The 16348-nt window shown below is 51.1% G+C and overlaps 1 protein-coding gene across 11 annotated transcripts in view; it reads right to left on the bottom strand.

Annotated features, from left to right (window-relative positions):
- KCNIP3 (potassium voltage-gated channel interacting protein 3) overlaps nt 1-16348 on the bottom strand; it is a 68843-nt gene continuing 52495 nt past the window's right edge. For 7 of the 11 annotated variants that reach the window (XM_074332519.1, XM_019725867.2, XM_074332521.1 and 4 more), the window contains 7 exons: nt 9244-9368; nt 8731-8800; nt 8384-8454; nt 3854-3961; nt 3181-3312; nt 2536-2598; nt 1-2026 (listed from right to left, as the gene is read on the bottom strand). In XM_074332519.1, coding sequence (XP_074188620.1) covers nt 1979-2026; nt 2536-2598; nt 3181-3312; nt 3854-3961; nt 8384-8454; nt 8731-8800; nt 9244-9368 — 617 coding nt within the window. In that variant the 3' untranslated portion in view covers nt 1-1978. The remainder of the gene's footprint in view (nt 2027-2535; nt 2599-3180; nt 3313-3853; nt 3962-8383; nt 8455-8730; nt 8801-9243; nt 9369-16348) is intronic. The other 4 variants (XM_019725869.2, XM_074332523.1, XM_019725866.2 and 1 more) reach the window with 1 other exon arrangement.

Raw genomic sequence — 16348 nt, 5'->3', positions numbered from 1 at the left:
TCCTTCTCCTTTGTCAAGTTTATTTTATTAAAATATACAGGACTGAATATGGGTGGGTGCTGAGAACAGGAACCACCCTCCCAGGCTATGCCCAAGGGAGACGCTTCTGCCATGCAGACATGCGGCCAGTCCATGTCCCACCGTGGGACACAGGCTCCTCCTGGCTGGACATGCAGCCAGGCTGGCCCAAGGCCAAGGGGGACAGGGGCATGGTGGTGACCCTCTCCTCTGGCCTTGGCCCCTGAGAAGCAGAGCTACATCAGCTGGGAGGGCTGGGCTGGGGAGAGAAGATCCCTGAGCCAGGGAAAGCTGATGCCCTCCTGGAGGGGAGAGGGACCCCCAGTCAGACTGGAGATGGGGTGTCAGTGCAACTCCAAGGGGAGGGCCACCTATACATGGGTGCCAAAGGGTCCCCGTGGCTGAGCCAGGCCACTCTCCATGGTCTCCGCCATCCTGCCCTTCCTCAAGGGTCCTGCTCACCCTGGGGCCAGGCCTGAGCAGAGACGGGGTGGCAGCTGATGGAATGTATGTACGAGAATGTCCTCGGAAGGGCCGATGCTGCCTGGGCAGGCAGGAGCTGCTTCTCTCTCTGCTTGTCTCCTGGAGGTCCCTGTGGATGTGTCACCGGCCTCAGGCCCTCAGCCCTCACTGCTGGCTCTGACCTCAGGTGGAAATCAGCCCCATCCACAGAGGAGAACCCAGCCAAGCAGAGTCCTGGGCTTTGTGCTTTTGAGTGTTGGTGAGCTGGGCCAGGGATGGGCTTTGAGCCCCCTCTGCTCTGAGGTACAGAACTGACACCTAGCTTCCTTCCCTGGGTCACCTGTATCAGGGCTGTTGGGACCCAGGCCTCAGCCCACCAGGATGGACTCTGTCCTCAGCTCTCCTCGTGGGATCCATCTGAGCTGCTGGGCGGGGCTTGTGCTTTCTGGATGGGGTTGGGGTGAGCCGGTGTGGAGGCATGGCCACACCGCTACATGACCCTAAGCAGGAAGGGGGGCTCAGCCGAACTGCTTGGCTGAGGGTGACGTAGGAGAGGACAGAGGGAAGGAAAAGCCCTTCCCAGGCCTGCTCGTCACCAGGCTCCCTGGCTGCCAGTCCCTGAGCCACGTGAGCACTTCTCGGGGAATGATGACCTTGGTGTGAATAGTCTAGAGTCTGAGTGTTATGGGTAGCCCCACCACTGCACCTCCTGAGCCAGGCCTGGGCAAGCGAGGGAGGGCTTCTCCAATCCACTGCAGTGGGCAGACAGTACCCCTCACAATGGCCACCAGGAAACCCAACCCTGAGCTTGAAGGGCCTCCTTCCTGGGATGAAGAGACAGCGGGCTCAGTGGCCCCTCATCACTGGGGCAGAGCTCACCCAGGGGGCCTTTCCAGGAAGCAGTAGGCCCCACCTCCATCACCACCTCTATCCCAGTCTGAACACCCTTGACCCCCAGTGGCCCCTCTAGGGTCCTGTGGGGAGAGGCATTCTAGGAGTATGGTTAGTGGGCAGGGAGTGACTGGGGGTCCAAGGAGCAGCCCTTGGGTTGCAGGAGGGAGGGTCCCGTGAGCTCACACAGGAGGGGTCTTTGCTCTGGAGACTGGAACCTCCTCTGCAGGGGAGGGGAGTGCTTTCCTGCTCACAGGCAGCAGCCAGCAGCCTGCAGACACCGCTCTTCCAGCTGTCCCCCCCCAGAGGCAGCCTCACCCCGCTGGCCTGGGGTAGGGCTGGCTGGGGGGTGTGGCTCATAGCTGGACCCAGATCCCAGACAGATGCAGCCCCTTGCTGACCTTGGTCCCCCTCTGCCAGCCCAGAGGAATGGCGTGTGTGTGTGTGTGTGTGCATGTGTGTGTGTGTGTGTGTATCTGGAGGAGCAAACTGTCCACTCTTTGCAAGTATAATAGAAAAACGTTTCTCATGGAGGCTACTCCTGGCAGGACTGAGGTTTCTTTGGGAGCTGCAGTGGCAAGAGCCACTCGGGGATCCCCCACAAGACCTAGATGACGTTCTCGAACAGCTGCATGGAGTTCATGATGTTCTCGTCCTGTGTGGAGAAGGGACGAGAAGGCTGGTCAGACCTGGGATGGGCAGGGCGGGGCAGAGCCCACTGCCGGCCACCTTGAACAGATTCTGATCAGGGGCTGAACCACGCAGGGGCAGTTCTGTCTGTATCTCTGGTGAGGTAGAGTGGGTCACGCACAGCCCGTCTTGGGCCTGTGGCCTGACTGTAACTCGTCTGGGGCAGCTACCTAACACAGGACAAGACTCCCTGGCTGTGCAGCCAGACGGAGGCCAGGGGCGACTGAGAGGCCACTGTGGGAGTGAGGCAGGCAGGCGGGGCCATCTCCTGTCCTAGCATGACTGTACCTGAGGGCCACAGGACATCGTCAGCTTCCCATTGGCCCCACCTCTGCCCCTCAAACTCCAGGCACGCAGGGGCAGGGCTGACGGACAACGTACCCAAGTGGGCTGTGCTGGCAGGAGCGGGTGGGGAGGGGCCCAGGATTGGCAGGGGCAGGACACTGCGTGTTCTCAACCCCTGAGGCCACCTACCTTCTGGCAGGTCTCCAAGAACTCATCAATGGTCACCACCCCATCCTGATTCCGGTCCATTTTCTGCAACCCAAGCCATGACCTTGGTGAGTCTGTGTCCCACCAGGGGCGGCCCCTACCCCAAGCCTGAGGACATGGCAGTGGGTGGGCGCCCTCACGTCAACTTGTCCCTGACGCTGTATCCCAGTCACTGGAAGTGCTCTCCTCAGCCACTCTGCTCTCCACCCCACAGCTGATCTCTCCCCAGTGTGCCCTGCAACCCCAGCCACTTCTGATGACCTTCTGGGCTTACCCTTCCCAAAATGCACCCTGACAGACAGCCAGGGTACCCGAGCAGCCGAGGCACGGGGGGGCCACATGTCCCAGGAACACAGAGAGAAGTCACCCCAACCCCACCCCTCTCACAGACAGCTTCCTTGGGGAGCTGGGGGAGCTCATGGAAGAAACCAGAATGCCGGCCCGGCTCAGGAAGTGGGGATGGCATTTTAATTCACTGCTCAATCCTGACCACAGCTGGGTGGGAGATGCCAGTTTAACCTCCTGGTGGGAGGGGGCAGCGCAGCGAGGGTAGTGGCTCGCCCAGGGGTTCCTGGACCAGGAGCCCTTTGGAGCAGGAGCCCTTCGTCTTCTGGTGGGAGCACTCACCTGGAAGAACCTCTCCACGTGCTCCAGTGGCTCTTCCTCCCGCAGAAGCGGGTAGGTGTGCCGGCCCATCATGTCGTAGATGGACTTCATGATGGCCAGCATTTCCTGGGGAGCGAGGTCGGCCTGAGTCCGCTGCAGGGAGGGGAGCGAAGCCCAAGGGGAGGGGCGGCACCCAAGGACAGGGGCCCCTCACGGCAGCCAGCCAGCTGCTGTGAGCGAGTGGAAGGGGCCCATTCACTCTGCCCAGGGCCCACTTCCCACTCTCCAAGAGAAGCTGGAGACAGCGTTTTAGGTGCAGTCTCCAAACTGTGAAACTGAAACAACTACTTTACATACAAAAAGTGTTGGGGACAAAACACCCCAACTGTGGCCCCTGTGGCAAGAGCCCCCCACATGCCTTAAGGGACCACACTGCTTCTCCACCTGTGTCTCCCACAGGCTCCCCCATAAGAAGGGGTGATCCGAGGACACTTGCTGAATTGGATCGAGATGTGTGAGGGACACACAGCTCCACGCTGCCCACACCCGGGGTCTAGGACAGAGAGCCCAGGAGAGAAGAGCCCCTTGGTGCTGTCCCCACTGGCCCTTGTCTCTGGGCAGGAAGGGGACACAGGACAGCCAGGGCAGCAGCAGTGGGGCAGGGGCTGACGAGCCGCACCCCAACCATGCGTACCTCTTTGGTGATGTAGCCGTCCTTGTTAATGTCGTAGAGGTTAAAGGCCCACTTGAGCTTCTCCTGGACTGTCCCTCGAAGGAGGATGGAGAGGCCCACCACAAAGTCCTGGGGGAAGGGAGGGTGAGGAGTCACAATGTGACGCCCACGTTCTACTTCTAGTCCCTGTGCAGCTTCCACTGAATTCACAGCGCCAGAGGCAGGAGCTTCCAACACAGAGTGGGCAGACAGTGTCCATCCGGTTGGCAGTGTGTGCGCGTGTGTGTCTGTGTGTGCGCGCGCATAAGCGTGTGAGTCCGTGTGTGTATGTGTGTGCATGAGTGTGTGCATGTGTACTGCATACACGTGTGTGTGAGTGCGTGCATGAGTGTGTGCATGTGTGAGTGTGTGGTGGGGATGGCATGGGGACTGATACTGACCCTCGCAAGTAGAGACACTCAGACATGGTGTCTCAGACCACGTAATGCACTATTCTGACAGAAGACACCTGGGGGTGCTCTTTTCATAAAGAGGGTGCTCCACTTGTAGTTTTCCAGTACCGGCATGTCAGGGTGCTTGAAAACTGCCAGCTCTAAAAGCTAAGCTCACAGCACTTAGTTCTGGGGTTGGGACGAACCTGATGGATAATGGGTCACTAATGTGACCAGACAGATGCTCAGCAGCTTCCACGTGGAAACAGCAGCTGTTGGTCATAAAAGCTGCTGGGACACGTTTTCCCTCCACGCCCGGAAGGCTTGCAGACTGAGCCTCCCTGCTCTGCAGGGTCCCCCAGGCTGTTCTGAAGGAAGGGGGGCAGAGAAGGCCTGTCCCAGAAAGGGAGGGGTGCCAGACTGCAGAGTGCAGAGGGACAGGGCCACGCACCATGGGGCTCAGTCCCCACTCAATTGACACTTTCGGGACATAAGGAAGCCTGAACCACGAAAGAGAAAGACCAAAGGAAACAGAGAACAGGAATTTGGAAGAAACAGAAATTATTCCCGGAGGAAAAAAAAAAGTAACAAAAACTATTAGGTTCAGAGATTGGAAATCTGACATCTCTAAAGAGTAGGAGGATATTAAAAAAGAATAATTGAGAACAAGAAAGAGCTTTGGGGAATTAAAATAAGCAAGCAAAATGACACACTCAGAAGAAGGGTTACAGAAGCAAGTGGAATGTTCCATGAAGTAGGGGGAAGGCAGAGCTGGAAAACAGGAGTGTAACAGAAGAGAGGCCTGATCGGGAGGGATGGCCACTTGGAGAGCAGGAGAGCCAGGAAGAAGGGAGGACACGGAGGAAAGCAGGTCAAAAGGGAAGATTTCCCAGGATGAAGGTTGTGGGTGTCCAGGTGTGCGGAGGTCTCGCCCAGCGCCTGCAAACAGCCTGCAGTGTTGCCTGCAGGCATGCATCCTGATGCCATTTCCAAAAACTGGGTGCAAAGAAAGGATCCTATAAGCTTCCAAAGAGAAAAGCGAAAACAAGAGAAAAAACAGAATCAAGTCCTGTGCACAGAGCCAGGGGTCGGCAGGCTTCGCCGGCCACCATTCTGAAGGCGCATAGCCTCCCACCACAGCTCTGGTCCCACACGACACGTCAAGCAAGAGTGAGAACAGAATGAAGATGCTCGCAGACATCCAAAGGCTCAAAAGTCACCTCGCATGTATGCTTGCTTTCCTAGGAAGCTGCTGGGAGATGCGCCACTGAAAAGAGAGTAAAGCAAGAAAGAGGAAGGTGACGGGATTCGGGAACCAGGAGACCCCAGGTGGTATTCAGTCCCCATGGACGAGAAGGCTGGGGAGGTGTCCTCAGGGAGGTGCCCAGTCAGACAACTGGAGAAGAGCTTGGGGATGAGTTAATGATGAGGTCACAGACACCAGCAGATGCAAACTCAGGGCAATTGCCAACGGCAGACAAACCAAGAATGTGTGCAGAGGAGGAAAGCGTCATCACAGTTTGCCGCGAGGCTCAGCTGGAGCTCACAGTCACACGGTCCGGGTAAACCATATGTCCTTGTCCTCTGAATCTGTACTTCAGTTGGAAGATGAGAGGGGCGGGGGGTGTGGGAGACCCAAGTCCTCACCACCCATGGCAGAGGACCAACAGGCCGCGTCTAAGATGGGACAATCAGGAAGGAGCTGTAGAAGCATGCTCCTGGGGTCAGACGGAGCAACAAAGAGTGACAACTGGCTAAAACAGGAGAAAGTGGCTGCCTCCTCTGGTGTGTGTGGGGTGGTTAAGTGATCTTTTCCAAGGGACACCCTGTAATCTATTGGACGCTTAAAGTCATGTGTGTGTGTAAGTGAAGCGAATGAAAGTATATTCAAGGAGAAAGCATGTGACAGTTCTCTCATGCCCGAGTTGGGGCCGAGATCACCTATGGACCTTGTCCGTGACTTACTTTGTAGTAAAGAGTCAGAGTATCTCAGATCACGTCACTTTCTCTTCCCTGGGGTCTGACAGGCTTTCCCAGTGGGAGGCAAAGCCATGGGAATTCTGCACAGGACGCGCTTCTTGTGTGGGCCAGGGGAGGGTCTGCTGTGTGGAAGCCCTTGTGGTCAGTCATAACTGAGGAATGTCCCCTTTCAGTGTCCCTAAGCGTGTGTGGTACAGTAGTGATGGTACTAGGAGAGTCACACCCCGGCTGCTCAATGGTCCTGGGAGAAGGTTACTTGGGGCGGAGGGATGAAGCAGAGGCAGCCACAGCCTCCTTCTCACACACACTGGCCCCACCTCTCCCAAAGAGCGGCTGCGCTGGCACATGAGTGAGGTGAATTAGGAAGGCCCTAAGGCGTCCTGTGTGGCGTGGCTTGTGCCCAGGGGAAGCCAGCACGGCTCCCTCCAGGAGGCACATCCCAGAGGTCCCGGGAGCACCTGCAGAGCAGCAGACAGGCCCTGAGCAGGGACGTGGGACCATGGCCCCATGTGGCATTGCTGAGGTTTGCTGGATTTGCCATTTTATTTCCTGGTAGACTTTTTGGTGAAGGCAGGGAAGTTACAGTATTTTACCATTCTCAATAAACTTCAATTAATATGTGCTTTGTCTCTCAAGAATATACAAAAGGACTGGGGATCACTGCAAATACTCATAAGCTGACCTGCGTTTCCCTGAGGCTGTGAGGGGGCTGAGTGACTTCCCGGCCCCTGTGAGCACCCCGGATGGGGGCCTGCTGGTTGGAAGGCCCCTGGGGAGATACATGCCCTCCTCCCTTCCTGAAAAAGCCTTCTTAGAGCAGACACCAAAATCAAGAGGATGGTCCTCACGGTGAATAAACACCACGTGAAACCAGAGGGTTAACATGACCTCAGAAAAGCATGTGGAAGGCCTAGCACACACTGGAGGGAGCAGCCTTCCATAGGGGCTTCAGCACCAGCACCCCAACACAGCCACTGATAGCACCCCCCACCCAAAGACCCACAATCTACAGCCTTAAGTGGGCACCAAGACCCCTCCTTGGGGAGGGTGACCTAGACCTTCCTGACACCCGCCACACCCCAGGGTTCGATCCTGATTTCAGAACCACAGAAATCACCCACAATGCCCCGATGGTGCCAACACACAAGGGTCCTTCCCACCCTTCCCTCCCAGATGTCTCCAGGGCCTGGGGAAGGACCTGCAGAAACTGGTCACAGGGGAGGGACCAGGGAGACAATGAGTTTTTTCTGTGTACTGCTCTGTACTGACAGGATATTTACTGTGTGGGGGCATCACTGAGAACAGATGAAAACACTGCGTGCTCACATGCGTACGATGCTAAGTATGGCTGGGGGTGGGGTGGGGAGCCTGTTGTCTCCCAGCTGGATGAGCAGGGTGGCAGCCTCGGTCTGTGTGTCAGGGCTGATGGCATTAGAAAACGAGTGATGGGAGTTATTATTATCCCCCCGGCTGGTTCAGTGGCTTGGTGAGCTTCCTGCTGGCCCTGCGGCTTTCCTGTCACCGCCCTTGGCCCTTGGGCTGAGCAGCTATCGATCACACCCGGCTCTCAGCATGATTTTCCTCCCCAAAGAGGTTTCAGTTTTTCACCTGCTGCTATTTTTAGGGGCCTGGGCTCCACAGAGGGGCCTTCTTCAAATGATCTGGGGGTGGGGCCTGGGTGGGACCCACAGCTGCCCACACAGAGCCAGGTGAGGCCTTATTGGGGGGCAGTGTGGGGGACAGACTTCTCCTTCCTGACAGTGGGGTCACCAAGCTCACTCAGTGTCTGGCTGGGGTGACAGGAGCCTGCTTTGGCCTGGGTGCTCTGTTTCCTGGAAAGGGGGCAAATTGGGGTGGTGGTGCCTGAAACCCCACCGTCAGCACAGATTTCGGAGTGAGGCCTTGCTCCCCTTCCGAATGCAAGTTCACGCTGGCTCACTACCACCTCAAGGTGCCTCAGTAGCTCCCTGGGCTCAGTGGGGCTGGAATGGAAGACGAGGCTGGGAATAGGGCAGCCAGACAGAAACCAGTTCCCTGGGGACACACTGGACCGTGTACACTGGGACCATGTCTGACCCTCTGGACAGCTGGAGGGTGTGTGTGGCAACAGGGGACAAGGGAGGAGTCGGCAGGGACCTACCTCAAAGTGGATGGCCCCGTTCCCATCAGCATCGAAGGCGCTGAAGAGGAAGTGCGCATAGGTGGTGGCATCTGGGGGAAACAAGGGCACAGGCTGGGGTGTGTTGGGGCCGACTGGCAGCAAAGCCCCCAGCCCAGGCAGCCCCACCTGAGTATCCATCTGTGTCCTGGGCTGGGCTTCCCCCTTCCCCCTTCAACACCAGGCTTTCAGAAGGCAAGTGGTGGTAGGGAAGGTAGAGGTGGAGGTGAGGGTCCCCTTCCCGTAAAGGGACGCCCACCCTCTGAAGAACTGCCATGGGGATGTGGGGGGCAGAGGGGGGTTGGGGGGGTCGCTGGCCTCAGACTCACCTCCCTGAGGGAAGAACTGTGAGTAAATTAGTTTGAAGGTGTCTTCGTCCACCAGGCCCGAGGGACACTCCTGCAGCAGGAAGTCACCCACTCAGCCACCTCGGCCACCCCAGCCCTGCACCCTGACTCCTCCCTCCAGGGGATGTCTGCTGCCCCAGGTACTGACTCGTTCCCCCAAGCCCCCAGGAAGCCTGGTAGTGGGGTGGGGTGAGGCAAGAGGGTAAGTGCGGGTATGGTTGGTCCCCCAGGCCAGTACGGTCACTCATACACCTTCCTCTGTGTCAGCACAAAGACAACAGAAAGGAGACAGGGCCTTCAGAACACTGATTCTGGGGCTTGGCGCACCCCCCAGATGGCTCTCCTGCAAAACATGAGCCCCATCAAGGACCCTGGGATATTTGCTGTGCCATGGAAAAGTTCCAAGAAGATCTGCCTGGGCCAGAGCCACTTGCTGGCACCAGGGACAGGATGTGGGTGGGTCAGGGCCTCTCCTGGGGGGTGGGGAGCACTCACATTCTTGAAGCCCCTGTAGAGGGACTGCAGCTCCTTCTTGGTGAACTTGGTCTGTGCTTGCAGTTGCTCTAGGCCCTCTGGCTGGTGGCGCACCATGGACAGTTCCAGCTCACTGTCGCTGCTGTCTGGAGGGCGACACAGACCCAGGAGGGAGAACATGTTGTCCCCGCCCCCACCTCGCTGCAGGGTGAGCTCAAGGTAGAGGGGCTCTCTTTGCATGACTACCATACATGCTTACAGAGGTGGCAGGAACGGAGGGCCATAGGGTAGCAGCATGCTCGGGATACTCTGCCTCCCTGCTCCTCACACAGCGTGGGCCTCCCCACTCACCTCACCTGGAGCTGCCCACCCTGTCAGCCACACGTGGGGCAGGCACTGGGAGCTGGCCTTGTCCTGGACAAACACTGAACAAGGGAGACAGCAAGACAGGCTCAAGGGACCCTCCACTTTCAAGACCCAGATCCTGGCCACCTCCTTCGTGCAGCTCTCCCTGACTTCTGCCAGGAATGAGGAGAGCACCCCTCTTAGCCCATCCAGTCTGACATGCTGCTGCTTGGCTGCAGGTGGTGGAGGGTGTTACTCACATTTGGAAAGGAGGTCAGATCTCAAGGGCCCATTGGGCAGAGACCAGCCCTTTTCTGTAACAACATCACATCCAAATGTTAACTAACTATGGCTGCCTCTGGGGGGGGGGGTGCGGGGGGTGGCGGAGAGTAGATTGCAGGTGATCTTTACCTTTTTATTAATCTTTTCCTAATCTCTTTTGGTAAAGCGCCCATTCATTTTATAATGTAAAATGGAGCTACAGAGTAGAACTTACTACCTATTACCTGCTGAGCAGGCTGATCGCATAACTACAGACTTCTCACCAAGGTGGGAAGCACAATTCCCACTGCACTGTCACCACTCCAGCCTCTTCTGACACCCTGAGGACTGTGAGTGCTTAATGATCTGCAGCTCTGCACAGAGCCCAGCACAGCGCCAGGCACAGCCTCTCCCATGAGCACTGCCCACTCTCACTAACCTGACAGCAGCCTGCAAAATGCTCAGCACTGACTCTGTTGCTTGGCCATGCAGACCCCCAACCTCCAAGACAATTACTTGATGCCTTCCTCTCTTTAAATTGCCAGTACCTCCTCCCCCATCCTAACCCTCAGGTTGCTTGCTACATCGCTGAGAAAACAGAAGCCACAGAAGGAAATTTCCTTAAGTTCCTGCCACCACATCTACCCATCCACCTGCATCTGGCCCAGACCTCCGCTTTCCCTCCTCTGGGGTTGAACTGTCCCTGTTCCTGGCTGATGCCTCCACTTGTGTAGCGGGTACCAGCCCAGTCCCTCTAACCTACATCAGCATGAGGCTCCAGCAATTCTCCCCATTCTTTCCTCCCTCCCCACCACCTTTCTTCCCTTCCTTCTGGATCATTACCATCAACATACAGATATTGGCAACCCTCAGTCAAGTTTAGTATAGGCAAACCTTGCAAGGAGCAATTCCACTCTGGATTCTAACATCCCAAATAGAATCTTACCCGGCGAAGGGACCTGTACAAGGATGCTCATGGTGACAGTGTTTTAGATGGAGGAGTTGCAGGCATTCCAAGGGTCAGTCAAAGGCAGAATGGGGGGCACAATACAGGGGATGCATACCAGGATTAGACGTGCAGTGCATTAGAGGTACACATCAATACACAGATCCAAGAAACTCAGTGAATCCTGAGAAGGAAAAATAAAAATAAAACCACACACAGGAACAATATGGTCAAAACGATAAAAACCAAAGACTAAGGGTGACCTTAAAAGGAGAAGACCCTACAAGAGAAGGAAGACAGTTGACTTCTCACAAGAAATTATGTAGACTAAAAGACAATGGAACACACTTGAAACTGGTGAAAGAAAAAAACATCTGTTAACCTAGAATTCTATAGCTAGTGATAATATCCTTTTAAAAAGGAGGGTGAAATAAAGGCATTTTCAGATAAATGAATGCTAGTGAATTTGCTGCCAGCAGAAATGTACTAAAAGAAATGCTAAAGGAAGTACTTCATGATGAAGGGAAGTGATAGCAGATAAAAATGAAGATCAGCAGGAAAAGAAGAGGAAGCTAACAGAAATATTTTGAACTGAGAGCATTTGAAAAGATAACATGTCAAAATTTGTGGGATGCAGCTAAATTAGCACTTACAGGGACATTTAGAGCATTAAATGCCTATTAGGAAAGATAAAAGATTTTAAATAAATAATATAAGCTTCTACCTCAAAAGAATAGAAACAGAAGAGTGAAATAAATCCAAAGCAGGCAGAAGGAAGGAAAAAGGAGGAGATAAGAACAGAAATCAATGAAATTGGGGAAAAATAAAGAATGTCAATGAAATCAAAAGATGGTTCTTTGAAAACATCAGTAAAATTGATAAAACTCTAACAAGAGTGAAAAGGACAAAAAAAGAGAGTGAAGGCACAAATTACCACTATCAGGCAAAAAACAGGGAAACAAGTAGAGACCCTCCAGATATTAAAAGGATAAAAGAAAATATCATGAACAAGTACACAAATAACTTTGATAAAATGGACCAATTCCTCAAAAATCATAAACTACCTAAATTCACCAGATGAAAGTGATAACCTGAATAGGCCTAACCAATATTCCTCTTGCACATAAACGCAAACATTCTTAACAAAACATTTGCAAATTCAATCCAAATGGTTTTTCCCCCAGGAATGTAAGGCTGGTTCAATACTTGAGAGTAAACCAACATAATCCACGATATCAACAGTCTAAAGAAGAAAACAGGGGCAGCCGGTTAGCTCAGTTGGTTAGAGTGCAGCACTTTTAATAACAAGGTTGTCGGTTCGATCCCCACATGGGCCACTGTGAGCTGCACCCTCCACAACTAGATTGAAACAACTACTTGATTTGAAGCTGATGGGTCCTGGAAAAACACACTAAAAATAAAATAAAAGTTAAAAAAATATTTTAAAAAAAGATAGGAAATATTAAAAAAATAAAGAAAACACACAGTCATATAAATGATGCAGAAAGAGTATTTGACAAAATTCAATTAACAATTAACAATAAAAAGCTCAGTAAATTAGGAATGTAAGGGAACTTCCTCAGCTTGATAAAAGACATCTACAAAAACCCTACAGTTAACATCATACTTAATGGTGAAAGACTGAATGTTTTCCCCCAAGACAGGTGAGAATATATGCTGTCTCCTCTCCCATTCAATATCATACTAAAAGTCCTAGCCAGGGCAATGAGGGGGGAAAGAAAAGAACAAAGAAAGGAAGACCCAAATAAAGTGATATTCTATACAGCTATTAGCCAGTAATGTTTTTAAATGTCAAGGTCACAAAAGTCAAGGAAACCAGAGAAACCATTCCAGATCAAAGAAGGCTAAAGAGATATGACAAGTGGGTATGATGTGTGGTCCTGGATTAGATCCTTTTCCTACAAAGTTTATTATTATGACAACTGGAGAAATCTGAATGGGGTCTTGGTACTATTCTGGCAACTTCTCTGTAGGTTCAAAATTATTTCTAAATAAAACGTTTATTTAAAAAAAGAAAGGAAGAGAGCAAGGAAAATCATAAAGATTAGATTAGAAAGAAAAAACCAAACTAGCCCTATTCACAGATGACATGATCATCTATGTAGATAATCCCAAAGAATACACACAAAAAATCCCCTAATAACTAAATTTAGCAAGGTCACAGGTTACAAAGTCAACACCCAAAATCAGTCACATTTCTATAGACCAGCAATGTATATTTGGAAACCAAAATTTAAAACACAATACTATTTATGATCACTTGCCCTATAAATAAAACATTTAGACATAAATCTACCAAAATATGCACATAATCTGTATGCTGATGAAAGAAATCACAGATGATTGAAATAAGTGAAGAGACATACCATGTTCATGGACTGAAAGATTCAACATCATAAAGAGGTCAGTTATCTCCAAAATGATTTATAGATTTAACATAATTCCAATAAAAATCCCAGAAGGATATTTTTATAGATATAAACACACTGATTCTAAAACTTATATGGAAAGGCAAAGAAAACAGAATAGCTAAAACAGTTTTGAAGAAGAATAAAGTGGGAGAAACCAGTCTATCTGATTTTAAGACTTATGATACAGCTATAGTAATCAAGACTGGTTTGGGGGCCAGAAAGACACACAGATCAAGGAAATGAAGCAAATAACCCAGAAATAGATCCACACAATGGCCAGCTGATTTTTGACAAATGTGCACACGTAATTAATGGAGAAAGGATAGTTTTTTTCAATAGATGGTGTTGGAAAATTGGACATTCATCTACAAAAAAAAATTAACTTCGATAGAGCATAGGGCATATAGTCAATAATATTATAATAACTATGTATGGTGTCAGGTGGGTACTAGACTTATTGGAGGATCACTTCTTAAGTTATATAAATGTGTAACCACTATGCTGGACACCTGAAACTAATATAATACTGAATGTCAACTGCAATTGAAAAATAAACTAAATTAAAAAATGAGTTTGACTAAACCTTATATCTTATTCAAAATTTAACTCAAAATGGAGCATAGATTTAAATGTAAGGCATAAAACTATAAAACTTCTAGAAAAAACACATAGAAGAAAATCTTTATAGTCTAGTTTTAGGCAAAGCGTTCTTAGATACCAACAGCACAATCCATAAAAGAAAAAATTGATAAACTATACTTTTTAATGAAAAATTACAAATTTTGCTGTAACCCAAATGTCCTTCAACCAGTGAATGGGTAACCAAACCATCGTTTATCCACACAGTGGAATACTACTCATCAATGAGACTCGTGATGCCCACAGCAACAGGAACGAATCTCAAATGCACGGGTAAGTGGAAAAATCAGACTCAAGAGGCTACATGATGTATGATGCCGATAATACGACATTATGGAAAATATGTAGTTACAGAAATCATGGGGAAGGAGAGTGTATCAGGGGCTGGGGGCAAAGGAGAGGCTGATACAAAATGAGGGAATTTTTTTTGTGGTGATAGAGCTGTTCTATATCTTGATTGTGGTAGGGGTTACACAACTCCATTTGTCAAAACTCACAGAACTGGAGACACCAGACACGTGCATGCCCAGAGGAAATACCATGTGAGGGCACAGCAAGAAGGTGGCTGTCTGCAAGCCAGGGAGAGAGGTGCAACATGCTTGCATCTTCATACTAATGACACATAAGTTCATGAAAATTACCTTTGCGTGCCTGAGGGTGCGGTACCCAGGTTTGCCTGCCAGAGAAGCTCAATGCCCAGGAGATATATACAAGAGTTGTCACTGAGCATGCTACAGTAACAATAGCTTGAATCAACCAAAGGTCCACTGATGATAGATCGATAGATGGATCGTGGGGCGTCCATGGGATGAAGTGTTATAAGCAGTGGACATGATAATAATAACACTCAGCCATAGGGACAAGTCTTAGGAACACACTGTTGGATGAAAAACTAGTCCTAGGAGGCCAGTATGATTCCATTATTTTTAAAATTGAAAACCAAGAATAACCAAACAATATATTTAAAGGAATACATAAGAGATAAAATTATAAATAGAAATATCCAGGACTGACAAGCACAAATCTGGAGGGTGGTAACCTCTATGGAGTGGGATAGGAGAAGAACTGAGAGAGAGAGAGAGAGAGAGAGAGAGAGAGAGAGAGAGAGAGAGAGAGAGATGGAGAGAGAGACAGAGACACCTCTGCTCTGAATTAAACATTCGACACTTGGAGAATAACAAAAGAACAGCAATTCCAGAGGAAGAAACTGAAAAAACCTAATAAGCACATATAGAAGTGTTCAAAATCATTAGTATGAAAAATGAATATGAGAACAATGAGGAAAAACCATGGCATGACACTTATTAAAATTTCATGTGAAATCTAACAGCTCCTTAAAAGTTAAGCTGCAGTTGGGGGCTGTGGGCTCCCTTCTCCCTGAGCCCCAGACTCACCGCTGGTTTTGCACGTGGATGTCTAGGAGGTTCCCAAATGGAACAGGTTCAAACTGAGCTCCTGATGTTCCCCGCAGACCTGCTCTACCCGCAGCCTTCCCCGGCTCACTGATGGCTGACTGCAAGTCTGTCCTGCTGAGGGCTTGTGCCAAACCCTGAGCACAGACCTTCTTCCCTCACTCAACCCTGCCAGCCTACCCTCAACACACGTCCTGCCTCCGCTTCCCCACCTCACTGCCCCCATCCCCAGGTCCAAAGCTGCATTGTCTCTCCAGGCTTGTCTCCTGGATCCCACTGGTCTATTTTTCAAACCTGGAGGAAGCTGCTGAAGGAAGCTGAAGGTGCTGGAGGAAGCTGCTGAAAACACATCCTCACGCATTCCTCCCTTCGACAACCTCCCTGAGATTGGAGTGTAAAAGTCAGAGTCCTGAAATGGCCAATAAGTGTGCCCCCCACCCCTCAGCTCCGACCTCACCTCTCATGTCTCTCCCTTGCTCTTTCTGCTTCAGCTATGCTGGCCTCCTGGTGCCCCCTCAAACGTCCAGGCAACTCCCTCTGCAGGCATTCCCCCCCAACCGCTCTTCTCTCCAGGCCTCTGCTCAAATGTTACCCCCTCAGAGGCACCACCCCCACCATTCCCATCTATCCCTCATCTCTCTTACTTTCCTCACTTGGCTATGTCTCCCTGGCTCATGCATATTTCTCTATTTACTGGTGCTATGGACTGAATTCTGTGTTCCTCACAGCCCATAATTCATACACTTAAGCCCTAACCCCCAATGTGACTGACTGTATTTGGAGATGGTGTCTTTGGGAGGTAATTAAGGTCACGTGAGGTCATATGAGTGGGGCCCTAATCCAACAGGATTAGTGTCCTATAAGAAGAGGAAGCAAGATCTCCCTCCCACTCCCACCTGCACGTGTGCACTGAGAGAAGGCAGCCATCTGCCATCCAGGCAGAGGGGCCTCATCAGAAACCAACCATGCCTGCACCTGGGTATGGGACTTCCAGCCTGCAGACTGTGAGAAGTAAATGCCTGTTGTTTAAGGCCCCTGGTCCGTGGTATTTTGTTATGGCGGCCCAAGGAGAACAATGCATACACTGGTCT

The sequence above is a fragment of the Rhinolophus sinicus genome, linkage group LG05 (assembly GCF_036562045.2).
Source record: "Rhinolophus sinicus isolate RSC01 linkage group LG05, ASM3656204v1, whole genome shotgun sequence".
NCBI classification, from domain to species: Eukaryota; Metazoa; Chordata; class Mammalia; order Chiroptera; family Rhinolophidae; genus Rhinolophus; species Rhinolophus sinicus.
This window is presented reverse-complemented; position numbering and strand designations above follow the sequence as displayed.